Source organism: Martes martes (assembly GCF_963455335.1).
Source record: "Martes martes genome assembly, chromosome: 8".
Classification (NCBI taxonomy): Eukaryota; Metazoa; Chordata; class Mammalia; order Carnivora; family Mustelidae; genus Martes; species Martes martes.
In genome coordinates, this window is record NC_137895.1 from 84,110,414 (window position 1) to 84,133,699 (window position 23,286).

Consider the following 23,286-nt stretch of genomic DNA (forward strand, 5'->3'; position numbering starts at 1 on the left):
TGAAACAGCTTCAGGAGAAGAGGTAGTATTTCTTCTTTGAGTGTTTGGTAGAATTCCCCATGGAATCCATCAGTTCCTGGACTCTTGTTCTTGGGGAGGTTTTTGATCACTGCTTCAATCTCGTTTCTGGTTATTGGTCTACTCAGGTTGTCGATTTCTTCCTGTTTCAGTCTTGGAAGTTTATAGGTTTCCAGGAAGGCATCCATTTCTTCTAGGTTGCTAAATTTACTGGCATATAGCTGTTGATAATAGTTTCTGATAATTGTTATTTCCTTGGTATTAGTCATGATCTCACCCCTTTCATTCATTATTTTATTAATTTGGGCCTTTCTCTCTTTCTCTTTTCTCTTGGATAAGTCTGGCCAGTGGTTGATCGATCTTACTAATTCTTTCAAAGAACTGGCTTCTAGTTTTGTTGATGTGTTTTATTGTATTTCTGGAGTCTAATTCATTGATCTCTGCTCTAATCTTAATTACTTCCCTTCTCATGCATAGGTTGGGCTTAATTTGGTCTTGAATATCCAGATCCTTAAGGTGTAAAGATCGTTTGTGTATTCGGGATTTTTTTTTTTTTTTTTAAGTGAGGCTTGGATGACTCTGTGTTTCCCATTTAGGACTGCCTTTGCCATAGCCCGTAGGTTTTGGAGCGATGTGTCGTTGTTCTCATTGGTTTCTATGCAATGTTTAAGTTCTTCTCTGATTTCCTAGTTGACCCAAACTTTCTTGAGCAGGATGGTCTTTAGCTTCCAAGTGTTTGAATTTCTTCCAAATTTTTTCTTGTGACTGAGTTCCAGTTTCAAAGCATTGTGGTCTGAGAATATGCAGAGAAGAATCTCAATCTTTTGGTATCAGTTGAGACTGATTTGTGACCCAGTATGTGGTCTATTCTAGAGAAAGTTCCATGCACACTCGAGAAGAATGAGTGTTCTGTTGTTTTAGGGTGGAATGTTCTGTATATATCTATGAGGTCCACCTGGCCCAGTGTGTCATTCAAAGCTTTTTTCTTTGTTGATTTGCTGCTTAGATGATCTGTCTTGCTGAGAGTGGAGTGTTGAGATCTCCTACTATTAGTGTGCTATTATCAATATGTCTCTTCATTTCGGTTAACAGTTGGCTTGTGCAGTTGGCTGCTCCCATGTTGGGGGCATAGATATTTACAATTGTTAGATCTTCTTGTTGGATAGACCCTTTAAGAATGATATTGTGTCCTTCTGTATCTCTAACTACAATCTTTAGCTTAAAATCTAATTTGTCTGATGTGAGAGTTGCTACCCCAGCTTTCTTTTGAGGTCCATTGGCATGAAAAATGGTTCTCTATCCCTTCACTTTCAGTCTGGATGTATCTTTAGGTTTAAAGTGAGTCTCTTGTAGACCACGTAAGGTTGGGTTCTATCTTCTTATCCAGCGTGCAACCCTGTGCCATTTTATGGGAGCATTTAGGTCATTCACATTGAGAGTGATTATTGAAAGATATGATTTTATTGTCATCATGTTGCCTGTGAAGTCCTTGTTTCTATATATTGTTTCTGTAAATTTCCAATCTAAATTACTCTTGGGGTCTTTCTCCTTTTTATAGGACCCCCCTCAATATTTCTTTCAGGGCTGGCTTTGTGGTCACATATTCTTTTAGTTTCTGCTGGTCCTAGAAGCTCCTTTTTCATCCATCCATTCTGAATGACAACCTTGCTGGATAAAGAATTCTTGCCTGCATGTTATTCTCATTTAGTACCCTGAATATGTCTTACCAGCCCTTTCTGGCTTGCCAGGTCTCCGTGGATAAGTCTGACATTATTCTGATGTTCTTCCCTCTATAAGTAAGGAATCTCTTCCTCCTAACTGCCCTTAAGACGATTTCCTTGATGGGACGCCTGGGTGGCTCAGTTGGTTAAGACGCTGCCTTCAGTTCAGGTCATGATCCCAGGGTCCTGGGATCGAATCCTGCATCAGACTCCTTGCTCTGCAGGGAGCCTGCTTCTCTCTCCACCTCTGCCTGCCTCTCTTCCTGTTTGTGCATGCTCTCGCTCTCTCTCTCTCTCTGACAAATAAATAAATAAATAAATAAATAAATAAATAAAATAAAAAATCTAAAGATGGTTTCCTTGATTCTAAGATTTGCAAATTTTACTATTACATGTTCGGATGTTGGTCTGTTCTCCTTGACCTTGGGAGGAGTCCCCTCAGCCTCTAAGACACAAGTGCTTGTTTCATTCCTCCAGATTAGGGAAGTTCTCAGCGATGATTTGCTCATATACGTCTTTTAGTCCTCTCTTTCTACACACACCCTCAGGGATCCCAATAATTCTGACACTGGAATGTTTCATGGCATCATTTATTTCTCTAATTCTGTTTTCATGGATTTTAAGCTGTTTGTTCTAGGCCTCCTCCTGTTCCTTCTTTTCTATCAGTTTGTCTTCTAGATCGCTAATTAGTTCTTCTGCCTCATTTACACTAGCTATTAGAGTATCTAGATTAGACTGGGTCTCATTGGTAGCATGTTTAATTTCTGCCAGATCGGCTCTCATTTCTGCCCTTAGAGAATCTATGTTGCCATTAATAGTTTCTCCAGCCTAGTTTTGTCTTCATAACTGTTACCCTGAAGTCTATTTCTGACATCTTGCTTATATCCATATCCATTAGGTCTGCAGGAGAGGCCATTTTCTCTGGGTCTTTTCTTTGTTGGGAGTTCCTCCTCCTAGTCATTCTGTTGAGCTGTGGTTGAGGGGATGTACAGCTGAAAATATCAACCACAATCCAGGCAAGGTGCACCCTGGGAAAGTTTGGAGCAATCAGAAGCCACCACCAAAAAACCCCAGCCAAAATGAAACCCAAGAATAAGATTTATAAGGTACAAAAACAAAAACAAACAAGCAAACAAAAAGACCAACACCCCCCCCCCAAAAATAAAAATAAAAGGGGAGACATGAAGGGAATGTGGCTATAATTGCTTGGTGTGGTCAAGGTAGGGTATTTCACTTCTTCCTGGGTGTATTTTGTTCTCTCTGTTAGAGAACATTACTTCTCAGAGAGACAGGGAAATTAAAACTGGTATATATATAAAGATAGTATAAAAGATAGTATTGAACAGGGAGAAAAGGACTAATTTGAAGCTTATATCTATATCTATATTTATATCTATATCTGTATCTATATATAAAGAAAAAGAAAAAAGTATATGTGTGGAAAAGTTCAAGTTAAAAAGTTACTGTGGAATATGTTGTATTAAACATTTGGTTGAAATGAAAAGTAGGGGGAAATAATCAGAAGAAACATGAGAAAGAATTTTTAAAAAGAGAAAAGTTATATCTAAGAAACACGCAGGCCGTGAGACAACACCAGGAGCTTAATATACCATTTTCCCCTAGTGTTGGGGTTTTTCAGTTTTATAGGGACCCTGGGGTTGTTGTCCTCTTGTCGTCCTATCTTGTATTCTGGAGGAGGGGACTGCCACAATGTTTTTCAGTCAATCCTGCTTGGCCAGAGTTGCCCTTCCCACTGTCAAAGGGCTGGGCTCCATGGAAAGCAGTTTTTTGGGCTTTTGTTCTGATTGCTTTTGTTCTCTGGTGGCTTTTCATGCCTTTTCAGAGGGTCAGAGCAAAGGAAAATGTCCACACCCAGACCTCTGCCCCAGAGGAGAAAAGCCACAGTCTACTCCTCTCTGAATCCTCCAGAACACACAGTCTCCCCCTCTGTAAGCATTGCTGGAAACCACAGCTTCCCACAGGTGGTGCATACCCGCAGTGATCCTCTCAGCAGTGGGCCCTGGCCCCCACTTTTCTATGCACTTCCCCCCACCAGTGCCACCAAAACTGAGTGATCCCAGTCTAGGCAGGCCCAGGCCCAGGCTCCCAGCAGTGGCAACCCAGGATCTGTGGGTACTGATCCAAGCCAAGTCCCCTTGGGCACGGGCAGCAGCATCAGCCAGCCCCAGGTCCACAGGCTCAAGTCTGTGGCTGTGGCCACTCGGTCCCAGCATTTGTCCCTTAAGCTCCTGTGTTCTGTTTGAGTGCTATTATAAGTCCCTTCCCCTCCCACAGTCACTGGTCTCCAAGCTACCGTTGGTCCCCAGGCACAGGACACTTTTGCACTGGGGTATCACTTTCCAATGGCTAGCTTCTGGAGGTCCCCTTCCCCTTCTGTTTATCCTCCAACATCTCTCCATGCAATCACAGCTCTGGCCTTCGTACCTTTTGACTGATGATCCTCTGCCCCCATAGAGAAACTGTACTCTCAATGAAGTAGAGCATAACTGCACACTCTGTAAATGTCATCAGAAACAAAGTCTGAGAACTGTCACAATCATGAGGAGCTTAAGGAGACATGAATTAAATGTAATGTGCTATCTTGGGTGGAATCTTGGAAATTGGACTTTAGGTGACAACTAAGGAAATATGAATACATTGTAGAACTTAGTAATAATTTTTCAATATGGTTCATTAATTGTGATAAATGTGCCACACTAATGTAAAATATTAATAATGGAGACTGAGCAGGGGATATATGGGAATGCTCTGCACTATCTTTGCACCTTTTATGTAAACCTAAAACTATCCTGAAGTTAAAATTTTATTTAAAAAAAAAATCTTTTCCTTCCCAGCTCCAATCTCTTCATCCATGATAATCAATGTGACTGGCATGGATCAGTTCATTCATGACAGTGCCACATAGTCCAAAGTGTTCTGAATATTTCTCCAGGCTATTTTGGTGGATGGTGAGATATTGTTACCCTAAAACTTGGGAGGATGTTTTAAGTCTTTTAAAATATCTAGAGTAAGGTATCGATAAATAATAATAATAATAATAATAATTTTTTTCCAAAATAAACTGCTACCAAAAACATAAGTTTGATATGTCATTGTACTTAAAAACATTTCTCACTTTTATTATATCTCTTTTGTGTGTGTCTCAATTTGGCTGGGCCATGGTGCCCACACATTTGGTCAAACATTATCCTGAATGTTTCTGTGAGGATATTTTGGATGAGACTATCATTTAATCATTTAATTTGGGTGGATTTAGAGCAGAGCAGATTTCCTTCCAATAATATGACTGGGCCTTGTCCAATGGACTGGATAGAACAAAAGGCTGGCCTCTCCCAAACAGGAGGAGATTCTTCCAGTGGACTGCCTTTAAGCTTCATCTGCAACATCAGCTCTACCTGGTTCACCAGCTGATGGCTTTGGACTTGAACTGCAACTCTTTCCTGAAACTCCAGTCTGCCAGCCTCCTCCATCAGATTTTGGAATCACCAAGCCTCCACAATCGCATCGACAAATTCCTTGAAATAAATCTCATTTTATATATATATATATATGTATATATATATATATATATACACACACACACACACACACACATACACACACGTATATATATGTATATACATATATTATGTGTATTAGTAATGCTTCTCCAGAGAAATCGAAACAGTTGGATTTGTGTGTGTGTGTGTGTATTTTATTTATATATATATATATACACACATATACACACGTATATATATGTATATACGTATGTATATATGTATACATAGATATGTATACATATACACACGTATATATATGTATATATACATATACATATACATGTATATGTATATACATGTATACATATATACATGTATACATAGATATGTATACATATATACATACGTATATACATATATATACGTGTGTATGTGTGTGTGTGTGTGTGTGTATATATATATATATAAAAAATACACACACACACACACACACACACACAAATCCAACTGTTTCGATTTCTCTGGAGAAGCATTACTAATACACCCTCCTAAACAGGCACAAGAGGAAGAAGTTCCAGTACACTGCTGGAGGAGAAAATACCCAAAATTGGATGCATTGGAGTGGGTAAGAGGAACAGTTATTCTGTATCCATGTCACCCCTCCTCCAAAGTGGCACAACTCAGTGCCAAGAAAGATCTCCTCAGCTCATGGTTTCTCCCATGGAGGAAAATGGGAGTTTGTGAGTAAGCACCTGGCTTCCCAGCTGTATGGGATAAGGAAGAGGCCCACTTCTCTTTTGCCCTATCCAGAACACTAGGATATGCTGCATGACTAGGAGTGAGGAGCCTTGGAGAATAGCAGCCAGTTGCTCTTAGAGGGCATCAAAGAGACATATGTTCCACTAATCACTTCACAGACTCCATTAAGAAGACAGCCTATGAGCTTCTGGTGATACCTCACCTGTGATACCTCACCTGTGGATCCCCCCAGCCGGCTCATGGGCACCCCCAACATTGCAAGTGCCTCACCCACATACCCTACCAATCTCTGGTTGGTAACCTGTGTGGCCCCCTGAAGGCAACAAGTATAAGCCTTTGCAGACAGCTAGTGAAAACATGCAGAAAGATGACACACAAATCTACAGAGTTGAGAAAAAGTACACAAATTTGACAATTCAGCACTGCCCTAGGGAAAGCAAACAGGAGGATATTGGTACCCACTCTAGCTTTGCAGAATCAAGAAAAAGCATAAAATATTGTGAACTCTACTCAAGAGGAAGCAAGAAGCATGGAGTAGGTGTGTCCATAGAAAAGCTTCGGGGAAAGCCTCAAAATACCTACCAGGCTAACAGAAGGTATTTATCTCCTGAAGCCAGGCAGTAAAGGCTGGAGGAGGTGACCAAGTCTTCAAATGCAAAGACAGCAACACAACACATCAAGGAACATGAAAAATGAAGGAAACATGATGGCACCAAAGGAACACAATAATTTTTCAGTAACCAACCCAAAGGACTAGAAATCTATGGAGATTTGTCTTACACAGAAATCAAAATAGTTGTTTTAAGGAAGCTCAGTTAAGCTACAGGAAAACACAGCATGACAATTCAACTAAATCAGGAAAGTGATACATGAACAATGCAAGAACTTTCACAGAGAGATAGAAATTATTTTAAAGGAATTAAACAGAAATTCTGGAGCTGAAGAATACAATGAATGGAATGAAAAATGAAATAGCATCAACAGCCAACCGTTTGTTACCAATAAGGCTTCTGGTCAATAGTAAACTATTAGTAGTTAAGTTTGGGGGGAGTCAAAAGCTCTATGCAGATTTTGGACTGACCTGGGTTGTTCAAGGGGCAACCATAAATAAAATCAGAAATGAAGGAGGAGATATTACAATCAGTAAAACAGAAAAACAAAGATCATAAAAGACTACTATGAATAATTATACAACAACAAATTACACAGCTTAGGATAAATATAGAAATTACTAGGAACATACCACCTACTAAGACTGAATCATGAAGAAATATAAAATCTGAGCAGACTGAGTAAGGAGACCAAGTAAGGAGATTGAATCAATAATCAAACCTCCCAACAAAGAAACACTTACAACTTGATGCCTTTATTGTTGAATCCTACCAAATATTAAAAGGAGAGATCATATCAATCCTCCTCAAACTCTTTCAAAAGACTGAAGAGGAGGAAACTTTCATATAATCAGCATTGCTCCTGATAGCCAGACAGACACTACAAGAAAACTACAGGTCAAATTTAAATTGTTACAAAAACCCTCAATCAAACTGAATTCAAGAGCACATTAAAAGAATTGTATACCATGATCAAGTAGGATGTATTCCAGGGATGCATGGATGGTTCAATATATAAAGATCCGAAAAACATGATATACACACTAACAAAAAGGACAGAAATCATATGATCATCTTAATCCATGTGAAAAATAATTTGACAATATTCAACATCTTTCTTGAAAGAATTCTCAAAAAATAAGGCACAGAAGGAATGCACTCCAACGTAACAAAGGCAATATACGTTAAGCCCTTACCTAATGCCACACTCAGTGGTGAAACAGAAAGTTTTTCCTCTAAGAACAAGAACAAGATAGGGTGACTACTCTCACCATTATCATTCAACATAGTTCTGGAAGTTTTACCCAGAGAAATTAGGTAAGAAAAAGAAATAAAAGTTAACCAAATTGGAAAGGAACAAAGAAAATTGTCTCTGAAGATGAAATGATCATATACAAATACTAAAGACTCCACCAAAATGCTATTAAACTAATCAATTAATTCAGTAAAGTTGCAGGACACAAAATCAACATATAAAAATTAGTTGCATTTTTATACACTAAGATCAAACAATTGGAAAACAAAATTAAGAAAACAATCCCATTGGGGTGCCTGGGTGTATCAGTGGGTTAAAGCCTTTGCCTTCAGCTCAGGTCATGATCCCAGGGTCCTGGGATCAAGCCCTGCATCGGGCTCTCCGCTCAGCGGGGAGCCTGCTTCCTCCTCTGTCTCTCTCTCTCTCTGCCTGCCTCTCTGCCTACTTGTGACCTCTGTCTATCAAATAAATAAATAAAATCTAAAAGAAAGAAAGAAAGAAAACAATCCCATTTATAATTGCATCAACAACACGAAAATACTTAGGAATAAATTTAACCAAGGAGGTGAAAGACTTGTACACTGAAAACTGTAAGATGCTCATGGAAGAAATTGAGAAAAACACAAATAAATGGCCAGATATCCATGTTCATGAATCAGAAAAATTAATAGTGTTGAAATGTCCATATTACCCAAAGCTAGCTACAGAGTCTGTGTAATCCCTATCAAAATTCCAACAGCATTTTTCACAGATATAGATTTCTTAAATCCCTAAAAATTTTTATGGAACCATGTAAGACCCCAAATAGTCAAAGCCATCTTGAAAAAGAAAAGCAAGCTGGAGGCATTATGTTCCTAATTTCAAGCTATATAACAAAGCTATAGTAATTAAAACAGTATGACATTGACATAAAAATTAGACACATAGACCAATGGAACAGAATAAAGAGTCCAGAAATAAAGTCCATGTATATCCAGTCAACTAACCTTTGCAAGGGCACAAGATCACACAATACAGAAAGGATAGGCTCTGATAAATGGTGCTGGGAAAACTGGATATCCACATGCAAAAGAATAAAACTAAACCCCCCTCTTACATCACCCACAAAAACTACTTAAAATAGATTAAGGTCCTAAACATAAGACCATGAGACCTGTAACCATAAAACTCCTAAAATAAAACATAGGGATAAAGCTCTTTGATTTGCTCTTGGCAATAATTTGGGGGGGGGGGAGGGGATTTGACACCAAAAGCATAAACAATGAAAGCAAAAATAAATGGGACTATCAAATTTAAAAGAACCTGTACATCAGAGGAAACAACCAACAAAAAAAAAGGCAACTTACAGGATTAGAGACATATTTGCAAAACATTTAACTGACTGTCATGGAGTTGATATCCAAAATATATAAGGAACTTGTCCAAATCAACAACAATAAAAAATAATCCAATTTTAAAAATGAGAAAATCACTTGAACAGACATTTTTCCAAAGACATTCTAATAGTCAATAGGTACATGAAAACGTGCTCAACATCACTAATTATTAGGGAAATGCAAATCAAAAAAACAATGAGATACCTCACACCTATTAGAATGGCTATGATCAAAAAGACAATAGATATGTGTTGGCCAAGATGTGGAGAAAAGGGTACCCTTGGGACACTGTTGGGGGGAATGTAATTGGTACCACCATTAGGGGAAACAGTATGGAGGTTCCTCAAAAAATTAAAAATACAGCTACCAAATAGGGGGCTCATAGGTGTCTTGCTTAGTTAAGCATCTGTCTTTGGCTCAGGTCATGGTCCCAGAGTCCTGGGATTGAGTCCCACATTGGGCTCCTTGTTCCATGGGAGTCTGTTTCTCCCTCTGCTACTCCCCTTGCTTATGTGCTCTCTCTCTCTCTCAGATAAATAAATAAATAAATAAATAAATAAATAAATAAATAAAATTGATTTTTTAAAAAAAGAACTACAAAATGATCCAGCAATTCCATTTTGGGTACATATCCAAAGGAAACAAAATTAGTATCTTGAAGAAATATCTATACTCCCATGTTCATTACAACATTATTCCCAATAGCAAACAAGGAAACAACTTAAAGGTACATCAATGGATGAATGGATAAAGATGTGGTATGTATATGCAGCAGAATACATGCCATGAGAAATAAGGAGATCCTGCCATTTGCAAAAACATGGATGAATCTAAAGGGCAATATACTAAATGAAATTAAAAAGATAAATACTTTATGATCTCACTAATATGTGGACATAAATAAATGAATAAATAAATAAATAAATACCAAATGCAGAGAAGCAAAGAATAGAATGGTAAATAGTGGTCACCAGGGGCTGGGGGTGGGAGGATGAGAAGACACTAGGCAAAGTGTGCAAGCCTTCAGTTATAAGATGACTAAGCTCTCTAGGCAACAGGAAGGCTGTGTCTATTAAGTGCCCAACTCTTGATTTCAGCTCAGGTCATGATCTCAGGATCATGAGATGGAGCTTCACATCAGGCTCCACACTGAGCATGGAGCCTGCTTGGGATTCTCTCTCTTCTTCTCCCTCTGCTCCTCCCTTCTCATGCTCTCTTTCTCTCTAAATTAAATAAATAAATAAATAAATAAATAATTTTTTAATTTAAAGCAATTTTTTTAAAAAGATGAATAACACGTGCACCCCAGTGTTCATAGCAGCAATGTCCACAATATCCAAGTTGAGTTGCCTTTCAACAGATAAATGGATAAAGAAGATGTGGCTCATGTATATAATGGAATATTACTCAGCCATCAGAAAGGATGAATACCCATCATTTGCATTGACATGTATGGAACTGGAGGGGATTATGCTAAGTGAAATAAGTCAAGCAGAGAAAGACAATTATCATATGGAACATAAAGAATAGCATGCAGGACATTAGGAGAAGGAAGGGGAAAATGAAGCGGGGGCAATCAGGGTGGGGGCAATGAACCATGAGAGACTATGGACTCCAGGACTCCAGGAAACAAACTGAGGGTTTCAGAGGGGAGGGAGGTGGGGGAATGTGTAGGCCTAGTGATGGGTATTAAGGAAGGCATGTGCTGCAATGAGCACTGGGTGTTATACACAATGGATCATGGAACACTATATAAAAAACTAATGAAGTACAGTATGGTGAATAACATAACATAATAAAAAAATAAATACTTTTTAAAAATAAGAAGATGAATAATCTTTGGGGATCTAATGTTCAGCATGATGACTATCATTAATAATATTCTGTTGTGTACTTAAAATTTGCTGTAAGTAGGCCATAAGCATTTTCACCACACATGTAACTGTGTAAAGTGATGGGTATACTAAGTAATCTGATTGTGGTCTGGGTGCCTGGTCAGGATGCCCAGTCAGTTATATGCCTGACTTCAGCTCAAGTCATGATTGCCAGTTCCTGGGATCCAGCCCTGAAGTGGGCTTCCCTCTCAGCAAGGAATCTGCTTGTCCCTCTCCCTCACCTCCCACCCACCAAGGTTCATGCACACATGCACACTCCCTCTCTTTCTCTCAAAAAAATAAAATCTTTTTTAAAAATCTAATTGTGGTTACCATTTCACAAAGCATACATATGTTAAATCACCACACTGTACATTTTAAATATATAAAATTTTATTTTTCAAAAATAAATAAATAAATAAATAAATAATAAAATTTTATTTTTCAATTATAACTCAATAAAGCTGAAAAGGAAGGAAGGAAGGGAGGGAGGGAGGGAGGTAGAGAGGGAGGAAGTAAAGACAAAACACCAGGAGTTCTCACCCAAGAGTTTCCTTTAAGATTTCTAAGTCAAGTTCTGAAGCCAACATCTGAGGTCATCTCCTGCTCTCTTAGAAAATGCAACTTCCCTAATTAGCTCATGTAGTTCAGGCTCTAACTCCAGGGAATAAAGGCTATTGTTCCATCTTTCTCTTGAGCTCCCAGGCTCAGTCAGCCAATAAACTAACCACATGAACTATAACTGCTTTTCTGAGAAGTTAGAGCTGAGATTTACTCTCTTGAACACAATATTTAGTCACAGAGAAACTAAATGAAGAGACACCAAGGAACGAGGCCTGAGGCCATCTGAAAGAAATCTCTCACCAAACTGCACTTACTGAGGATAAGAAAATCTTTTTAGTGTGGCCAGTTGAGACATGGATGACCAATACTTCAGGACAATATAAATCTAGGACATTCTGTCTTCCTGTGACTCCCAACTGGAAAAGTAAAAGTTGCTGTTTTTCCTAGAGTTATTTCATTGAAGTGTAAGTTCTTGGAAACTCAGATAAGGTCTACCTAGGAAAAGAGCTACAAAAGGTCTTCTGTACCAGAAGATACTAGAATATGGTAGTATTTTCTCTGATTTTTCTGAAAGTTTTTCCTGAATGCTTTCTAGTTGATCTATAGTTTTATTAACATCTATCATTGAGCCTTCTCTCTCTGGATCTCTGAGACACTTCTTTACACTTTCTCACCTCAATTCCACACAACGGAGAGAACTTTGCCTGTTAACGCTCCTGAAACTACATCTGTATTTCTCAGTATGTTCTACTGGGCTTTTGTCCTCAAGTTCTCTTATTAGGTAATGAGGAGGTCAATGTTTGCTCAATTAATAATATTAATCATTAGGAAAGGGAAATACATGAATTTTGGCAGAAAATATTGGGCCCTTAGGTACCCTCTCTTTTCCCAGGTCCTCAGTCCTTTGTGTGCAGAAAATACATTTTTCTGCTCTTATTACCCATGCCCAATATGATCCCCACTGAAATAATTAAAGAACAACAGGAGACCTATTTATAACAATTCATCTGGTCGTCAAGTCCCTTCTGTAAGTACTGAAGCATTTCAGCTTTCTCTCCTAACCTCACTTAGCAATTATTTAATTAAAGACCTCAATATCTTCTGAGTTAAACTATACCAGGACAAGTATCAGGCACCTATTGAAGTAAGTCTCATGTTTTGATTATTGGTCCTTAACTAGTTGTCACCTTGGAAAACACTGGTGGTCTCATTAGATCTAAAGACTTGATACTTGATAACTGTCTCAGTGTGTGACCCTTGTCAAAATTGTCTAATTTTACTTTGGACACAAACTCACTCTGGTAAAAACAATCTCTAATGTTGACATTGCAGGAGAGGAGTGCCTGAGGGGCTCAGTGGATTAAGCAACTGCCTTCAGCTCAGGTCATGATCCCAGGATCCTGGCAGCCCAGGGTCCATTGGGCTCTCCACTCAGTGGCAAGTCTGCTTCTCCCTCTCCTTCTGTGATGTCACTCTATCTCAAATAAATAAATAAATAAATAAATAAGACCTTTAAAAAAAAAAGAAAAGAAAAGAAATTTCAGTATAAAGGAAGATGGTGAATATTTTTTTTAATTTTTTATTTCTTTTCAGCGTAACAATATTCATTGTTTTTCACCACACCCAGTGCTCCATGCAATCCGTGCCTTCCCTAATACCCACCACCTGGTTCCTCCTACCTCCCACCCCCCGCCCCTTCAAAACCCTCAGGTTGTTTTTCAGAGTCCATAGTCTCTCATGGTTCACCTTTGGTTCCAATTTCCCTCAACTCCCTTCTCCTCTTCATCTCCCCTTGTCCTCCATGTTATTTGTTATGCTCCACAAATAAGTGAAACCATATGATACTGGACTCTCTCTGTTTGACTTATTTCACTCAGCATAATCTCTTCCAGTCCTGTCCATGTTGCTACAAAACTTGGGTATTCGTCCTTTCTGATGGAGGCATAATACTCCATAGTGTATATGGACCACATCTTCCTTATCCATTCGTCTGTTGAAGGACATCTTGGTTCTTTCCACAGTTTGGCGACCGTGGCCATTGCTGCTATAAACATTGGGGTACAGATGGCCCTTCTTTTCACTACATCTGTATCTTTGGGGTAAATACCCAGTAGTGCAATTGCAGGGTCATAGGGAAGCTCTATTTTTAACTTCTTGAGGAATCTCCACACTGTTCTCCAAAGTGGCTGCACCAGTTTGCATTCCCACCAACAGTGTAAGAGGGTTCCCCTTTCTCCACATCCTCTCCAACACACGTTGTTTCCTGTCTTGCTAATTTTGGCCATTCTAACTGGTGTAAGGTGGTATCTCACTGTGGTTTGGATTTGAATCTCCCTGATGGCTAGTGATGATGAACATTTTTTCATGTGTCTGGTAGCCATTTGTATGTCTTCATTGGAGAAGTGTCTGTTCATATCTTCTGCCCATTTTTTAATATGATTATCTGTTTTGTGTGTGTTGAGTTTGAGGAGTTCTTTATAGATCCTGGATATCAACCTTTTGTCTGTACTGTCATTTGCAAATATCTTCTCCCAAGATGGTGAATATTTACGATGTTACTTGACTTCAACTTTATATTCTACTTCTGTTAAGATGGTCTTTGAAAAAAACAGTATGGAATGTTAAATGAGTTTGCTTTTATTCTGTGTACAGTTCAAGGGAAATTGGTAAAAAGTCTTGGGAGAATCCCTTGAGCTCCTCTTCCTACCCCTCCCTTCTCAGGAACTGCCTCATGACTCCCTACATTCAGAACCAGGTTTAGATCTGGAACCACTCACTCAAACTTTGGGCTGAACTGAATTCACTGTGCTTCTTCTTGGAGGTAAGTGAGAAAATTTTGATATTAGCATTTTATCATTTCCTTAAAGATTAACATAATGACATTGTCCTACTTTGAAAGAAGGTATCATTAGTCAGAAGATCTGTGCTTTGAACCTGGGGTGAGGTGGGTCATAATGTCGCATGATATAGCTGTCTCCATGATAGACTGTTTCCATTCTAAGATAAAAGTTTTCAGGTTTTAGATCCATAATGAGCAGCTTCTCTAATATCATCTGAAGGTGCTAGAGTATTTTCATGCTAAGAATTGGTCCTTATAACCAGATCAATAAAGAGTAAGCATAGAACTCGGCCAATTTCCCTCATTTGGATAGTAAATTCCAGATTCTTAAATATGTTCACAGTCTTGACATGAATGAATTTTGTTCACAGTGTTTTTTCTTAATATAAAATCCAGAGAAGTTGTTCACTTTCAAAAGTACTTTATTTTACGGAAGCACCTCGGTGGCTCAGGCAGTTAAGCATCTGCCTTTTCCAGGGTTGGGGAGGTCCCTGCTCAGCAGAGAGTCTGCTTTTCCCTCTGTCTTTGACTCTTCCCCACTTGTGCACTCTCTCACTCTCTCTCTCAAATAAATAAATAAAATATTTTTTTAAAAAGGTATTTTATGGACTTGCTGGGGGATAATAAATATCATTAGCCTTCCTTCCAATGTGACTCCTAAAATGAGCAGGATAGGACAGTTTAGAATGAGTAACTTGACACCTGATATGGCTGCATTCTGTATGTCAGTGAAGAAACAAAAATACTGACATGGAGTGAGGAAAAGGGCAACTCTGAGAAACCTGTATGACATATATTAGCATGTGGTTGGTTTGGGTTTTATTTTAAGCTAAATATTAAAACAAATTACAAGTTAACAGGTCATACAACTCAGATTTAGTATTGTTGTTTGATTATCAGAAAATAATTATATTATGTTCCTAGTTTTTAAAAGACACAAACTATGATTTGTAAAATTTATTGGCATTTTTGTTGAATAGGTTTAAGTTAGATAATAGATTTATAAAAAGCAATGTGTCAAAAATATTTTAAGAGTTTTATGGACTCAAAGATAAAACTGACTTTTGCAGGTAGTTATTCTTCATTGCTGAATCTTCATTAGTTTGGGCCAACCCTCTGGACTACAGATTACACCCTGGACAGAACTCATAGATAATTCAGATACATATTCTAAATCAGGGCTCAGCGTTTGGAAGGTGTATATTTGATAGGCCTGGTAGCAGGGGTGGAATAAGGTGGAGAGGAAGTTCAAAGACTGAGAAACTTACCTTCTGAGCAAGATTATACCTTTTATTGAAAGTCCTGTGAGACGCATCAAGATTAGATTTGTGTGGTAGACATAAAAGGTAGAGATCCCAGGAAAGATTCAGAGTTCAAGAGGCAGATTCAAATACTCTAACAGGTAGTAAAGCACTCATGAGGACCTGAGGAAAGGTTGAGTCCAAATGTACAACCACAGGTTGCATCTGATGAGGAAGAAACAGCCTAGGGGGATTAGTTAAACCTAGATAATGCTCAAATAAGTGCATTCATGCAAGAGTCAAGAAAAATGCAATGGAGAATTGTCTTCAACTGCATGCACAACACAGCACCTTACAATAAACAGACACTCAAAAATGTTTATTCAATAACATGGATGGATGAATGGATGAATGGATGGATGGATATTGTACATTTAAACAAAGTGTAGGGTGATCTCTCTGAAGCAGAGATCTGTAGGTTTTTGCAATTTCAAAAAGAATAAGGCCTCTGTCAGTCTGTTGTAGCAAAAAGGAGGTAAGTATTCCACCTCTTCCCTTTCTCTTCTAATTCCAGGCCCCCTTAAAGCTCTGCCCTTGACTACAACTTGAAGTTGACTCTCTAGACATGTAGATAATCTCCAAGAGTTTTTACTACATAATCTGTTCCGTTTTCTTAATTTTTGTTAAGATTAGTTAACAAGGGGCACCTGGGTGGCTCATTGGGTTAAAGATTAGTTAACAAACAATTTTTGTTTAACAAACAATTTTTTGTTAGTCTTAACAAACAATTTTTGTTAGGATTAGTTAACAATGATTTACTTAAGGTCTATTAGATACTGATGGGGGGTGAGTTAGAAAATCATTCCCACCCTCCATGAAACTGCATTCTCATTGTAGACACAAGAAATAATACTCAAACTAGGAATGCAAAAAAATGGCAAAGCTTATGGTGTGTTGATGAAATGTTACACAGAAAAGAGAAGCAGATGAGGTTTTAAGATCTTAGGTTAGATATTAATTAGAATCTTGAATTAGCATATTCAGCTTTATTTTCATCATCTGCAAAAATGTGGTTTGTGATGATTTTCCCAGAGATTTATGTGAGAATGGAGAAGGGAGTGATCAAAGAAGAACTCATTGAATAGGTGATAAATAAGGTGGGAATTCCAAGGTATATAAGATGTAAATCAATTAATAGGAACACAAAATACATCAGCCTAAATCAAATGAGAGAAAACAGGAGTGATGGGGAACAAGCAAAGCTATCTGACCTCAGCAGTAGAGCATCTAGAGAACCTTGGGTGATTAATGCTTTGAAATCCAAACCAGGGAGTTTGGCTTTTTCTCTAAGCAGGTTATATAACAGACAATCTCTTGTCCTACAACCAAATGCAGCATTCAGTTTCTTGTTGTTCAAAGGACTGATTGGTGTAGGGATCTAGATAAGTTCTAGGATCACCATGCTCACCTATGAAATGAGTTCAGTCTCTTGTTTCAATATCCTCTGTACAAACACACACACACACATACACACAGAGTGGAAAATATAGGTGGAAGTCATTGGTGCAAGACAAACTGCTACACAAACACAACTCTGCTATTGTTAATTAGTTAATGAACTATGGAGAGTTTTGAAGAAGGGAATAAAGATGAGGTAATAGAGGTGAGCCAAGATCTGCCTCAACCTCCTCAGGATATCTGCTGGAATTCCTAAAAGATGATAAATGTGGAATACAAGGACCCAGCTAAAGGATTGTGTAATTTAGTCATGGGCAGTTCTTTGGTAGGCCTGCACAGTCAATCATACCCTTGCATATTAGCTTTATTATAGAGAAGTCCCCAGTGGGGCTGATCTAGAGCTCAGAGACAGCACAGCAGAGAGCCAGAAAGGAGAAGGACTCCGTGGAACTACTGAAGGTGGATGTGAGGGCTATTGAAAATGGAGATCAGACCAGGCAGGAAGGAATATATAGGGAAAGATATAGGGAATAAATAGCAAAGAGTGATGCCTCCTGGAAACTGGAAGAGATTTCAATCCTCTTCCTAATTTTTCTCTAAAGAACAGTGACCATAAATGGCCTCAATGAATCACAGCAGCATCACAGAGTTCATCCTTCTTGGGCTGTCTGCTGACCCCCATGTCCAGGTTCTGCTCTTTTTTCTGTTCCTGATAATTTACCTTCTCACTCTGCTGGGGAACCTGCTGATAGTACTTGTGATCCATACAGATTCTAATCTCCACACACCCATGTACTTCTTCCTGAGCCATCTCTCCTTCCAAGACCTCTTCTATTCTTCAGTCACTGTGCCCAAGCTGCTGGAGAACCTCCTGTCTCAGAGGAAAGCCATCTCAGTGGAGGGCTGCCTGGTTCAGGTCTTCTTTGTGTTTGCCACTACAGGGATTGAGGCTTGCCTGCTCTCAGTAATGGCCTATGACCGCTATGCTGCCATCTGCCACCCTCTGCTCTATGGACAGGTAATGAATAAACAGCTATGCGAGAGGTTGGTATGGGGCTCTTGGGTGGTGGCCTTTCTGGATGCACTCGTGAACATCCTCCTGGCTTTGAATATGGACTTCTGTGAGGTTCAAACCATCCACCACTACTCCTGTGAGCTGCCTTCCCTCTTCCCTCTCTCCTGCTCGGATGTCTCCACCAACTCTGCAGTGCTACTCTGCTCTGCCCTCCTGCATGCCATTGGCACCTGCCTCCTGATCTTCTTCTCTTATGTTCGCATTCTCTCCACCATCCTGAGCATCAGCTCCACCACAGGCAGAAGCAAAGCCTTCTCCACCTGCTCCTCCCACCTCACTGCAGTGACACTGTTCTACGGCTCAGCCATTGTTCGCTATCTCATGCCAACCTCAGGCTCACCTCTGGAGTTGATCCTCTCCATACAGTATAGTGTAATCACTCCCCTGGTGAATCCACTCATCTACAGCTGGAAGAACAAGGAGGTGAAAGAAGCTCTGAGAAGAATGATGATAAAATATTTACAGTGTCTGGGCACAGAAGAGATATAACATGAAATAAACATAAAACAGAACTGCAGCAAGAAATCTCATGTTTGACATTAAGTTCCTGATTTCCTGTTTCATCACCTGTTACAATGTGCATTGCTGATTCTCCCTTTTTAAAAATTATCAAGGAAAGCACTAGAAGCTATTTTGTTTTCTATGGCTCAGAATCAATGCTATTTAGACAAAGAGCACATAAGTCAGAAAACTTTCTCAGCTTCATAGATTTACTTAATAACACATCAATTCATGATTCACATTTTTTAAAATCATTCAAATAGGATAAACCCTGAAATATTTTGTGTCCTGAATGTTTAATTTGAATTAATGTGTGTAGGGAAAGATTTCATAGGAATAGTAGATTCTGGGTCTCTAGAAAAGGGAAACAAAGACTTGGGGTTTATGGAGTGGAAGAAAGGGTCACAGGTTGTGGTAAGGTCTCTGGAAATAGGCAGAAATAGAAAATGTGGTCAACAGAATGAAGTCACAATTTGCTAGGTATACTAGTCTCTATTGCTTTCTGTTATTTCCATGAAAAGTTACCAAAACTTCAGCAAATTAAAATCACACCCATTTATTATCTTGCAGTTCTCTAGGTCAGAAAGTGGAGCAAATGCCACTGAGTTCTCTGTTTAGGGTCTCACAAGACCAAAGTCAAAGTGCTGACTCACTTGGGCTCTTCCCCATGGGCTCTGGAGGTTCAGGTTGTTGACAGAATTTGATCCCTTGAAAATGTAGGTGTGAGGTCCCTGTTTCCTTGCTTGGCTGTTGATTGGGGATCATTTTCTCCTTATTGAGGCCCCTTCACTTCTCACATGGTCTTCTCCATTTTCAAAACAATGTATTGCCTACTTCTTACTTTCTGAATCTCCCTCATGTCCCCTTCTTCTTCCATCTGGAGAAAACTCTCCGCTTCTAAAGAGCTGATTAGGCCCACCTGTATAATCTCATATTTTAAGGTCAACTGATTTGGGACTTTCATTACATCTACAAAATCCCTTCACAGCAGTCCCTAGATTCGTGTTTGAAGAACTACAGAGTAGGAATCTTAAATGGCCATCTTTAGAATTCTGCCTTTCACAGCAAGTAAACATATAAACAAAACACTCCTACTATAAAAACAGGGCATAAAAGGGAGCAAAGCTAGAATGATAAGGAGAACAGAGAGGAGAGGTGGGGAAAGGGGGAGGACTCAATATGAGCAGATAGTGCTGCGTAGAGATGGGGAAGGAGTCAGTTTGGAGAGGGAGATCACTGATAAGCTGTCAACTTTCAGAAGCTGTTCTGAAAAACAGAACATCTGTTTTTCCCAGCATATGTATGGATGTAGGGAATTCACTGCATCAGTGCCTGGGACTGATCATGAAGAAAGACTTCTGCCCTGAATTTAAAGTGAAACCAAAATGAGAAATATGTCCCTACACAAGGTCTATGATAACCTCTTTCCACTTTGGAGGACCATAGCCCTGCGGTCCTTCCTGTCTGCATTTTCACGCCTCCCACTTCTCTATGCCCCTTCTTTATGTGCCCACCTGGTGCTCTCAAACTACCCTCTGCAGAACTCCACTGACTTTCTACCTAAAGGATATTTGTCTAAGCCATTTTTGCCAATTATCAATTCTTCTTGGAAAACATTCTCTTTCCAGCTAAAATGATCAAACTTTGGATTTTCATATAAGGCAAACATGTTTCAGCCTATCTCAACATTCTGTATCATTTTCTTTTTTTTTTTTAATTTTATTTATTTGACACAGAGAGAGAGAGATCACAAGTAGGCAGAGAGGCAGGCAGAGGGGGAGGGGAAGCAGGCTCCCTGCTGAGCAGAAAGTCTGATGCAGGGCTCAATCCCAGGACCCTGAGATCATGACCTGAGCCGAAGGCAGTGGCTTAACCCACTGAGCCACCCAGATGCCCTCTTAGGAGGGTTTTGAAATGGGGCAAGAACAGGTTGGAAAATGGAGAAGAGAAGATAAATGCTGAAACAGCCCCTTAGCAACTCTGCTACAATGTATAAAATATGCCCAGAACACTGCTAATAAAGCAGTGTCCAGTTGAAGGTCACAGAATAAACTGATCATGGACTAGATCTGAACAAAATCACAAATTTCCTCTGCAGGCTTTAAAGTAAATTAACAGCTATACGGAATATCACAGTGAGTTTGAAACCAAATACCAGATGGGGAAGAAGGGATTCTAGATAGTCAATAAAGGCATATGTGAAACCTAAACAATTAGGAGCATATACATAAAAGAGGGTCCTTAACTCTGTAATTGGGTGTAATCAATACAAGTTTTGAGTCCATTCTATATTTATTTCTAGGAAATATGCTCTCTAAATGGCCTTGAGAAACCACAGTGCAATCACTGATTTTATCCTTCTCGGGCTGCCTGCTGACCTCAATGTCCAGGTATTGTTCTTTGCGCTCTTCCTGGGGATTTACCTCCTGACCCTAGTGGGGAACCTGCCGATGCTGCTGGTAATCAGAACTGATTTTTCACCTTTACACACCCATATACTTCTTCCTGAGTCACCTCTCCTTCCTGGATCTTTGCTTTTCTTCAGTCACTAAGCCCAAGTTTCAGGAGAATCTCCTGTCTAAAAGGAAAAATAGGGATGTCTGGGTGGCTCAGTTGGTTAAGCAACTGTCTTCAGCTCAGGTCATGATCCCAGAGTCCCAGGATTGAGTCCCGAATTGGGCTCCCAGATCCACAGGGAGTCTGCTTCTCCCTCTGACCTTCTCCTCTCTCATGCTGTCTCTCACTGTCTCTATCTCAAATAAATAAATAAAATCTTAAAAATAAATAAATAAGTAAACAGGAAATCATTTCAATAGAGGGATGCCTGACTCAAGCCTTCTTTGAACTTGACGTTGGAGGAAAAGAAATTTTACTGCTCTCTGCCATGGCCTATGACTGCTATGCCGCCATCTGTCACCCTCTGCTCTACAGTGAGCAGCCAGCTGTGTATGAGGCTGTTATGGGTTTCATGGACCCTGGGTTTCCTGGATAAACTTATCAACATCCTCCTGGCTATGAACTTGAACTTCTGTGAGGCCCATACCATCCATCACTACAGCTGTGAGCTGCCCTCCCTCTTCCCTTTGTCCTGCTCTGGTGTCTCTGCCAACTTCACTGTCCTGGTCTCTTCCACACTCCTACATGACTTTGGTACATTCTTCCTGATCTTCATCTCCTATGTGCACATTGTCTCCACCATCCTGAGCATCAGCTTCACCTTGGGCAGAAGCAAGCCCTTCTCCACTTTCTTCTCCCACTTCACTGCAGTGAGCTTCTTCTATGGCTCAGCTTTCCTCCATCATCTAATACCAACCTCAGGCTCTCCTCTGGAGCTGATCTTCTCTATACAATATGGTGTGGTCACTCCCCTCGTGAATCCCCTCATCTACAGCCTGAAAAACGAAGAAGTAAAAGCAGCTCTGAGAAGAACCTTGGGGAAATGTTTGTAATGGCACAGGTAGCAAGCTACAAAGAGATGATCAATAAGGAAAGAACTACAGGCTTCAGGATATCTGTTGAGTTGATACTATAATCTTCCTGATGGCCCATTGTTTCATATGCTAAAAGACACCACAGAAGAGCTTAAGAAAGAGCCACACAGAGACCTTGAGCGTAGGGTATGGGTAGGAGAAGGTGGTTCAGATTAAATCCTGCTCAAAGGCAGATCAATGGAATATATATGTAAGGGCCTATTTAGCCAGAGCAATTCCATCCGGTTAAACAGTGATTTTGTTGTTTATACAGCAAAACTTAAACTGTCCCTGCCCTCCTTCCCCCCAGGGGACTTACTTAAAAACAAGTCCCAGAAACCAGTCCCAGGTAACAAAGCCCAAATACAAGTGTGGGTCAGGCCAGGTAGAGACATCCAATCAGTGGGGGTGCATACTGTCTCCCTAGCTACCAAGGAGTATGGGCCCCACCCTTTGGGTGCCTTTTGGGTGCCAATTCTGACCAAGGTGATAGGCTAGTTCAAATATCTACTATAGCGTAAATTGTAATTCAATTGGTCACTTACGTGGGACCTAGCATGACTGTGCAGCTTTCTCTGTGTGTTACAATCTCATTGGCCACCTGTGCATGGCCAAGCCCAACCACATGGCCTTTGCCCTTAAAAGCTAGTCTGCAAGGCAGAGAGAGATCGCCTCCTTGCAAGGAGCGACCCCAGCCGGTCGGTTTGATTCTCGATGCTTGGCGCGAAAATAAAGTTTTGCTTGACCTTCGCTTTTTATCAGTCTCGCTCCTTTGACCTTGGACCCAACACATAGTCGTCTTGATTAGAAGTTTTAATCATAATTTATTCCTCTACTGTTTCATTGACACTGAATAAAACAATGTGTGTGTACTGGATTATTTTTTAGGATTAAATGTACAGAAAGGCATGAAAACCATAAGATTTCACCAAAAACTGTTGAATCTCAGGGAAAGAAATGTTTTAAATTTGGGGTCTGTGGGGGCCTTGGTGCTTTAATGAAGAAGCCCTTGAAGATAGAC

The 23,286-nt window shown here is 39.7% G+C and overlaps 1 protein-coding gene and 1 pseudogene across 2 annotated transcripts; both read left to right on the forward strand.

Annotated features, from left to right (window-relative positions):
• Positions 1 to 17,835: 17,835 nt before the first annotated feature.
• LOC308348329 (olfactory receptor 8S1-like) lies at positions 17,836 to 18,783 on the forward strand (the record flags this gene model as incomplete). Its single annotated transcript, XM_080812340.1, has 1 exon — positions 17,836 to 18,783. The coding sequence occupies one exon, from the start codon at positions 17,836 to 17,838 to the stop codon at positions 18,781 to 18,783; it is 948 nt and encodes a 315-aa protein (XP_080668466.1).
• Positions 18,784 to 21,113: 2,330 nt separating this feature from the next.
• On the forward strand, positions 21,114 to 22,256 carry LOC308348331 (olfactory receptor 8S1-like; annotated as a pseudogene). Its single transcript has 2 exons — positions 21,114 to 21,381; positions 21,596 to 22,256. The product of its transcript is annotated as an olfactory receptor 8S1-like (transcript).
• The last annotated feature ends 1,030 nt before the right edge of the window (positions 22,257 to 23,286 follow it).